At 53.6% G+C, this 8,496-nt stretch overlaps 1 protein-coding gene across 1 annotated transcript in view; it reads left to right on the forward strand.

Moving 5' to 3' along the window:
• Window positions 1-7,863: 7,863 nt before the first annotated feature.
• LOC103769031 (calcium/calmodulin-dependent protein kinase kinase 1-like) overlaps window positions 7,864-8,496 on the forward strand; it is a gene marked incomplete at both ends in the record, with an annotated part of 11,626 nt that continues 10,993 nt past the window's right edge. The window contains one exon of the mRNA XM_008936204.1: window positions 7,864-8,063. Within this exon, the coding sequence (XP_008934452.1) occupies window positions 7,864-8,063 (200 nt within the window). The remainder of the gene's footprint in view (window positions 8,064-8,496) is intronic.

Genomic DNA, 8,496 nt, shown 5'->3' on the forward strand with positions numbered 1-8,496 from the left:
ACTGAAAAACTTTTTCCTAACATCTAAGGAATGGGAGGGGAGATGTTCCCCTGGCCCAGCCCATGCAGCCCCAGCCTCCAGCTCTGCCTCTGGAGTGCTGGGACAAGGACAGAGGCTTCCTTCAAAGAGCAGCCTTCTGTTCTGAGCTCTGGATGGTGGGGCAGCACTTTCCTTGGGGAGGGTGTTCAATCATTGCTTTGCTCCAGGGGTGATGTGAGAGTCATGCTAAGCAGACTCTGCAGCAGCACCACAGGGATTGCTTTGGCCCTTCAGTGCCAATGGGATTCTGGTTTTAATCAAGTATAATTCAGCATCAGGCTCAGTAAATAGCAGGATGTGTCAGTGCATTGCAGAGTTTCCTCTGTGTCATTTTTAAATGAGCTTTTAGCAAGTTGGTGTTAACCTCCTGGAGCTTCCAGAAGGGAATGCAGCAAAAAGCACCTTTTCTAAAAGTACCAGGGAACAACTGATCTTTTTCTAGCACTTCTGTCTCTGCTCCCTCTCAGTCTTCCCTGGCTGTTAATCTGAGCAGGCAGTTCCCTGGTGTTTGCTTCTGGAGGAGGAGGAGGAGGAGGAAGAAAAGCCTATTCAGTCTCAGTACAGCCTGTGGCATCTAGAAACAAGGAGCATTTGTGAAATGAGTGGTGAAAAGCTGCCTCTGAGGGCAGCCATGGGACTGCACAGAAGGAAATTATGTGCTCAGTGAGGTTTTGCTAAGGAGCAGTGATGAAACAGGGAGAGCAGCAGGAGACCTGCTGCCCCTTCCCAAATTCTGCCCCTTTCTCCAGCACAGGCACTGAGGATTCACCCCTGTCGGTGCCACTGCAAGGCAGGAGTGCTGCAGGACCTCTGAGCCATGGCATGGTTGATTGCTGGGATGCTCCAGGGCCTCAGCCCTGCCCTGGGAGGTCCTGAGCTCCTCTCAGAGGCCTTGTGCCTGCTGACAGTGGGGATGAGGCTTGGAGTGCTGCCTTTCTGCAGGGCCTTCCTCTTCTCCTTATTGAGGTCTTCAGGCTCTGTCACATTCGTGGTTCTGCAGGGACCCTGTTCAGAGGCACATAAGCCTTCTGCTTTCTTTCAGTACCCCTCCCCAGATCACCTGCTGGCTGTTCACAGCCATGATGTTCTCCTCTACTCTGGTCTGGTGAGACCCCCCCTGGAGCACTGCATCCAGTTCTGGAGCCCCCAGGACAAGAGGGACGTGGAGCTGCTGGAGCGTGTCCAGAGAAGAGCCACGAGAATGATCCGAGGGCTGGAGCAGCTCTGCTGTGAGGACAGACTGAGAGAGTTGGGGCTGTTCAGTCTGGAGAAGAGAAGGCTCCCAGGGGACCTTATTGTGGCCTTCCAGGATCTTAGGGGGGGCTACAAGAAAGCTGGGGAGGGACGTTTTAGGATATTGAGTAACGACAGGACTGGGGGGAATGGGGCAAAGCTGGCAGTGGGCAGATTCAGGCTGGATGTGAGGAAGAAGTTCTTCCCCAGGAGAGTGGTGAGACCCTGGGATGGGTTGCCCAGGGAGGGGGTTGAGGCCCCATCCCTGGGGGTCTTTAAGGCCAGGCTGGAGGAGGCTCTGGGCAGCCTGATCTAGTGGGAGGTGTCCCTGCTCCTGGCAGAGGGGTTGGAACTGGGGGATCCCTGTGGTCCCTTCCAACCCTGACAGATTCTGATCTGTTTGAGCAGAGGACTTTAGAGCCCTAATGGCTCAATGGTTGGACTTGATGATCTTGGAGGTCCCTTTCAACCTATGATGTTGAGTGTGTGCCAAGGTGGGGTCCTGAATGGGCACATTTTGTGACCTGGAGGTACAACCAGCTGCTTGCTCCCTGGACAGTCAGTGCCCAGCATGTTTGCAGGCTTGGAGTCCCACCAGGCAGCTGTGAGACCCCCTTGGCATTGAATCACAGAACAGTTTGGGTTGGAAAGGACTTGTAAAGTTCATCCAGTCCAACCCCTGCAGGGAGCAGGGACATCTGCAGCTAGAGCAGGGTGCTCAGAGCTTGGTCCAACCTCACCTGGGATGGTTCCAGGGATGGGGCAGTGACCACCTCTCTGGGCAGCCTGGGCCAGGGGCTCACCACCCTCAGCATCAAAAGTTTCTTCCATCTGTCTAGTCTAAATCTCCCTCTCAGTTTCAAACCATCACCCCTTGTCCTGCTACACAGGCCCTGCTATAACATCTCTCCCCAGCTTTCTTAAAGGCCACCAGAAGGTCTCCCTGGAGCCTCCTCCTCTCCAGGCTGGACAACACCACCTCTCTCAGCCTTTCTTCCAACAGAAGGAAAGAATGGCTTCTTCCTTTCTGTCTGAAATGAGAGGGACAGAGGAGGGTGGTACTTTCTCAGCTGCTGCACACACCCTTAGCTCTGCATCCTCCTCTGAGGTTGTACCTCTCCAGCACACAGCATCAGCCTTCAGCAGGCTTTGCTCAGGTGCCTGCACTCCATGCCCCCTGTCAGGAGGCTTCTAGCTGTGACTTCCCTTGGTCCTGAGCACCCTGAGGCTCTAGGGTTTGATTAAATCCAACTTTGACTGTGCCTGCTCAGGCTTTCTGATCAAGTTGTGATGAAAATATAATACAGGCTCCCCCACCTCTCATACCTGCTTTGTTCATGTGGTGGCTGTGAGGCTTAGCAAACAGGTATTTCTCATCTGCTTTGAGGTCTTTGTCTAGAGGATGCTCTAGAAATCCACAGGATTGTTATTTGGATGCAAGTAGGCCTGAAATACTGTTACCTTCCTGCAGACGTGAGGAATGAGTCTAATAAAACCCAATTTAACAGAGTGCTGCAGAATCAGACTTTCTCCTGAGGGCTCTGTAATATCTTACATAGTTTCATTTTCATTATGAAGAAGTATTGATCTGTTCTTTGAGTCGGGTCTGTTGGCACAGAGAGTGCAGAGCATCTTGGAGCCCAGGGTGGTTGTTCCAGTGAGCTGCTGACCTCTGCTTCAAGAGCAAAATCCCTTCCAGGCAAAAGCTGGCTTCAGAAAAGTGCTCTGCTGTGGCAGCATCGATTTTAACCTTGGGGGAGGATGCTGACAGGTCCATCTGGATGGGAGTGAGAGGTTTGGGGCTGCTGATGTCCCTTGTGTGAGGCATCTGGGGCTGGGAGGGGAGCACTGATGGGATGCTCCTTCCCAAGGCTGGCTGCATCCAGCAGCCACGGCCCCGTGGGTCTTTGCCTGCTGGGTGACTGCTTCTGTAAGCTCACAAGCCAAAAACTCAATGCCTGGCTGTGGCCAGTGTCCTCTGAGCAGGTCACAGAATAGCTGGAAGTTCCCTCAAAGACATGGACTCAGCTTATGAATCCAGGTTCTCCATGAAGGGAACTAAGAGGAGGTCAGGGGTTGCTTTCAAAAAACGATCCCCAAATCCTCACGGAGCAAGTTTAGGTGCAGCAATACAGATGGTTCTGTTGGGTTTGTTTCTTTGAAGCACAGTTGAGGTCTTTATTCAGCTGTTGAAGGTGCTTCTCCTTCTCTCCTGTGGTTGAGAGAGCCCTGCTCATGCTCAGGAGCAGCCGTGTCACAATGTGCCCTGAACCTCAGGGGCAGGACGAGTGTTTTGTTCCTGGGGCCTCTGGTGACACTGGGTAGCAATCCTCCCCAAGGTGCCTTCCCTACCTGCTGCCCTTACATCTGCAGAGGGAAGAAATTTGCTCCCCAATGCTTCAGGCTGGTGCCATTAGAGGTTTAATTTGTGCTGGTGATTGTGTTTGACTGACTGTGGCTGTCTCCTGCTCCCCTCGGGTGGCTCTGGGGGCTGTGTGCTCCTTGTGTGTCCCTTCTGGACAGTCATTAGCAGTCTGGAGGCTCTCATTAGGGGTAGGGTTTTATTTCTGCACTGCTCAGCTTTCCCTCTGGAGTTCTGCAGGGCTAACACCATCTTTTCCTCTGCCTGTTGTGCTGGAGGTGCAGATCACAATGGTTTAACAAGCACCTTAGCCCCAGGCTCCTGCAGCCCACAGTCCCACAGCCTTCCCCAGCCCTGCCAAAACCTTCCCCCCTCCTCCCTGCAACGAGTTCTCTGCCAGGCATCAGGACTTGCAGCAGAAGTTGGTGGCTTGGGAAGTTTGTCTGAGCTTGGTGGTGTCAGTGTCCTGCAGAGGAGCCACCCTGCTTCCTTCCTGCAGCTCTCCACCAAGCCAGCTTTTCTTCTGTAGCCTACGAGTGGACTTGGGAATGATTTGGGGGAATCCTTTACTCTTCTTTCTGCAGCCCTGTGTGGCACTGAGCTGTACCAGTGGCTGCACAGCACAGGAGAGGGTGACACTCTGATTTGGAGCCTGAAGCCTGTTTTGGGTGGCGGCACAGGGGAGGATGCCCACAGCAGCTGGCAGACTGGCACTTCAAGAACTGTGCTTCTTCAGAGCAGAAAAGGGCTTTCAGGTTACCTTCAGCAGGTTAGCAGCTCCACACCACTTCTTGGCAAATGTGAGCTCTTGCTGTGAACCATTTTTACAGCTGTGATGGAGCTTTGCTCTTTTACACCCTGCTCAGGGCACCATTCCTGTCCCCATCCCTCTCCCCCTGGGGCCGTTGCCTTCACGAGGCAGCTGGGGCAGGGAAGGGGCTTTGCAGGTAGCCAAAGGCTTCTGAGCCAGCTGGCACAGGGCTGCCCTGGCAAGGCAGCACAGCGTGGGGCCAGGCACCATGCCCAGCAGCCACGCTCCCTCCCCGTGCCCATCTCCTTCCCCTGCCTGCCTGCTGTGACTCCAGCCGTGTGCCAGCTCTGCAGGAGGCCCTGGCTGGCACTGCAGAGCTCTGTGACGTGGCAGGTCACTCCTGGCAGCACAGCCCATGCTCCTCTGCCCCACGGGCACTCCTGCTCCAGTTGTTTCCTCCTCCAGTCAAGGTCAGGTTGTCACTGTCCCCAGCTGGGCACGTGGAGGTGACCTGGGAGGTGCCAACATTCCCTGACCCTACCATTCAGCAGCTGGAGTTAGAATCATAGAATCCTTTAGGTGGGAAGGGCCCTCCAGGATCATCAAGTCCAACCATTGAGCCATTAGGGCTCTAAAGGCCTCTGCCAAAACAGATCAGAATCTGTCAGGGCTGGAAGGGAGCACAAGGATCCCCCAGTTCCAACCCCTCTGCCATGAGCAGGGACCCCTCCCACTAGATCAGGCTGCCCAGAGCCTCCTCCAGCCTGGCCTTAAAGACCCCCAGGGATGGGGCCTCAACCCCCTCCCTGGGCAACCCATCCCAGGGTCTCCCCACTCTCCTGGGGAAGAACTTCTTCCTCACATCCAGCCTGAATCTGCCCACTGCCAGCTTTGCCCCATTCCCCCCAGTCCTGTTGTTACTCCATATCCTAAAAAGTCCCTCCCCAGCTTTCTTGTAGCCCCCCTAAGATCCTGGAAGGCCACAATAAGGTCCCCTGGGAGCCTTCTCCTCTCCAGACTGAACAGCCCCAACTCTCTCAGTCTGTCCTCACAGCAGAGCTGCTCCAGCCCTCAGATCTTTGTTCAGTATCTGTGCTGCTCCCAGGGCTGATGGGCAGCAGTGCCCAGAGCTGCTGGGCACCAGCCTGAGTGGGTCCCTGAGCAGACACAGGGTGCTGGCACCAGCCCACATTTCCCCTCTGCTTTTATTAAATTGCACAAAGACAGGGAAAGTGGTTTACAAGATAAATACTTATTTGATATGGGAATTGGTTCGTGGGTTTGGTTTTGGTTGTTTTGGGTTTTTTTTTTTACTTTCCTGTGCAGAAGAAATAATAAAAGCCTGGAGAATCTGCCTGCCTAGGGGTAACCCCCTCGATTTGCAGACTTAGCTCCAGGGATGCACTTGTGTGGCCCATGTAGATCTGTGGCCTGTGTTTTGTTCAGAGAATTAGGAATCTTAGCCCTGTGGTGTCAGGGGGGATACCAGGCAGCTGCCTGACAGGCAGCTCCTCATCTCCTGAAGGGAAACTTCCCTCCCCCCCTCACTGTTGCTGCACATCTGGAAGGAGGATGTAATCCCTGGTGCCCCCCAGCAGGATTTTGTCTGCTGGGTCTCCAGATCAGCTCTTTGATGAGCCAAGAACAACATCTCCCAGCAGTTCAGACTAAGGACAGGTCCTTGCAGAAAAGTGTCTTCAGGCATGACTTGCCCACCCCACCACAGCCTTCTGGAAAGCTGCCTTGAAAGGAGCAGGAGGGTTACATGAAGCTTCTTTCCTGGTCCTAAAAGACAAGCTGGGATGTTCCATCAGGCAGGCTGCCTTTATGGAAATGTTTTGACCAGGTTTATAAAGCAGGAGAGGGTTTCACCAGGTTTATAAAGCAGGAGAGGGTTTGTCCAGGTTTATAAAGCAGGAGAGGGTTTGTCCAGCATTTTCCCCAGCTCAGTTGCCTATTTCCTAGAAGATATGAAAAGTGCTCATGGGGAGGTATAAAAATATGCTCAGTTTGCAGGAAGGAAATGTGAAGATGGTGCTTGGGGCCAGGGCAGGAGGAAAGCAGAGGGGTCATATTCCCCTGGGAAGGGCAGTGAAGACTTTGAGGATTTCCTCTCCTCTTCAGGTTTCTTGGGTTTTCTCCAGTTCTGCTTTTGAGGTCATTTCATGTTCTGAAAGTTGTTTTTATTTACTTTTTAAACTTGTTCTCCAAGTTCCTGAGGAGTCAACCACTTTCCTACAGCTCCCTGCTTCACTCAGTGGCTCCTGTTGTTGTTTTCTCAGCCCCCCAAGCTCTTTGCAAGAGCTTCCTTCATGTCTGCTGTCCAAGCCCTTCAGCTGGTACCCCCTGTTGGCCTTTTGGCACTGGGGCAGAGCTGGTGTTCTTCGCTCTTGTTGGTTTCAGTGCATCTCAGCCCCCCAATCTCTTTTCAAGGGCTTCCTTCATGTCTGGTGTCCAAGCCCTTCAGCTGGTACCCCCCCTTGGCCTTGTGGCACTGGGGCAGAGCTGGTGTTCTTCCCTCAGCCTCCTGGAGTGAAGGAGCACGTGTAGGAGCAGCCTTGGCTCTGAAGGGCTGGGTGGCAGTTGTGGGAGTGCCTGGCAGCTCTGTGCAGGGGTGGGGATTGGGGGTGATGCAGAACAAGCTGAGGTTGGTTCTGTTTGTGGGCTCCACTGTGAAGATGGCTTCATTGGCTCATGCCTTTGGGAGGGTGATTGCTCCATGGTCAGAGGCATCTTTTGACTCAGCAGTACCCATGGAATTCTGAGTGTTGGCAGGACTTGGTGCTCAGCTGCTGCTTGCCTAAATATCTCCTCTGGGCCCGTGGGGGTGATGCAGAACAAGCTGAGGTTGGTTCTGTTTGTGGGCTCCACTGTGAAGATGGCTTCATTGGCTCATGCCTTTGGGAGGGTGATTGCTCCATGGTCAGAGGCATCTTTTGACTCAGCAGTACCCATGGAATTCTGAGTGTTGGCAGGACTTGGTGCTCAGCTGCTGCTTGCCTAAATATCTCCTCTGGGCCCGTTTCAGTCTGCCTGGGATTCTGCCCCTTTTGATTAGCTCCATGGCACTGAAGTTTTGTAATAAATCAAAACTGTACCACTTTATTTGGATCCTGTAAGCCTTTAATGCAGCAAGTTGCCTGACCCAGCAGCTGGTGCAACGAGGCAGAAATCCTGCAGGATTTGAAGTGGTTTCCCTGTCTAACAGCCCTGCTGGATCCTGCTGGTTGGGCTCTTCCTGGGTTTGTGATGCTTCTTTGCATAGCTCCTGGTGACAGATCCATTTCTGGGCGTTGTACCCCGGGGTACATCCCACTGAGGCACCAAAAAGGGATGGGGATGGCTGGAGGGAAGTGGTGCTGGTGCTCCTTCATGTTGCAATCCCAGCAGCAGCTTCATGGGGGGTGCCTGGGCTTGCACCCTAATTTCCATCCTCCTGCAGAGCTTTCCCATGCCCCTGGTTTTGTTTCCTTTCTAGTGCACTACCAGAAGATCATCCACAGGGACATCAAGCCTTCCAACTTGCTTTTAGGAGATGATGGGCATGTGAAAATTGCAGATTTTGGGGTCAGCAACCAGTTTGAAGGGAGTGATGCCCAGCTCTCCAGCACGGCAGGGACACCAGCCTTCATGGCACCAGAGGCCATTTCGGACACGGGCAAGAGCTTCAGTGGGAAGGTAGGTCACAGCTGGGGGCTCCTGGCACCCCCAGCATGGCACAGAGGGCAGCACCAAGCTGCAGCCTTTCGGGTGGTGCACACTGGGGTTGTTAGGAAGGGAAACCAAAGCTCTTAACTCTGTGTTCAGCCCAGAGAGTTCACGTTGGCTGGTCTTTGTGCAGCAGGCTCTGCTGTGGATCCCTGCCCAGAGAGGAGACATATTAGAGTCCTTTTGCTGCCCCAAGGGAAAGGAAGAAACTCTTGATTGTCTTCCAAAAGAACCATGAGGCACAGGGAGCTGCTGGACACCAATGTCATGTCTTGGGCCACTGGAAGCAAGGGGCACCATGAAGCCCTGTGGTGGAATCATAAAATTCTTTACGTTGGAAAAGACCTTTAAGACCATTGAGTCCAACTCTTAACCCAGCACTGCCAAACCCACCACTGGCCTC

Source organism: Merops nubicus, unplaced genomic scaffold, assembly GCF_000691845.1.
Source record: "Merops nubicus isolate BGI_N331 unplaced genomic scaffold, ASM69184v1 scaffold16432, whole genome shotgun sequence".
NCBI lineage: Eukaryota > Metazoa > Chordata > Aves > Coraciiformes > Meropidae > Merops > Merops nubicus.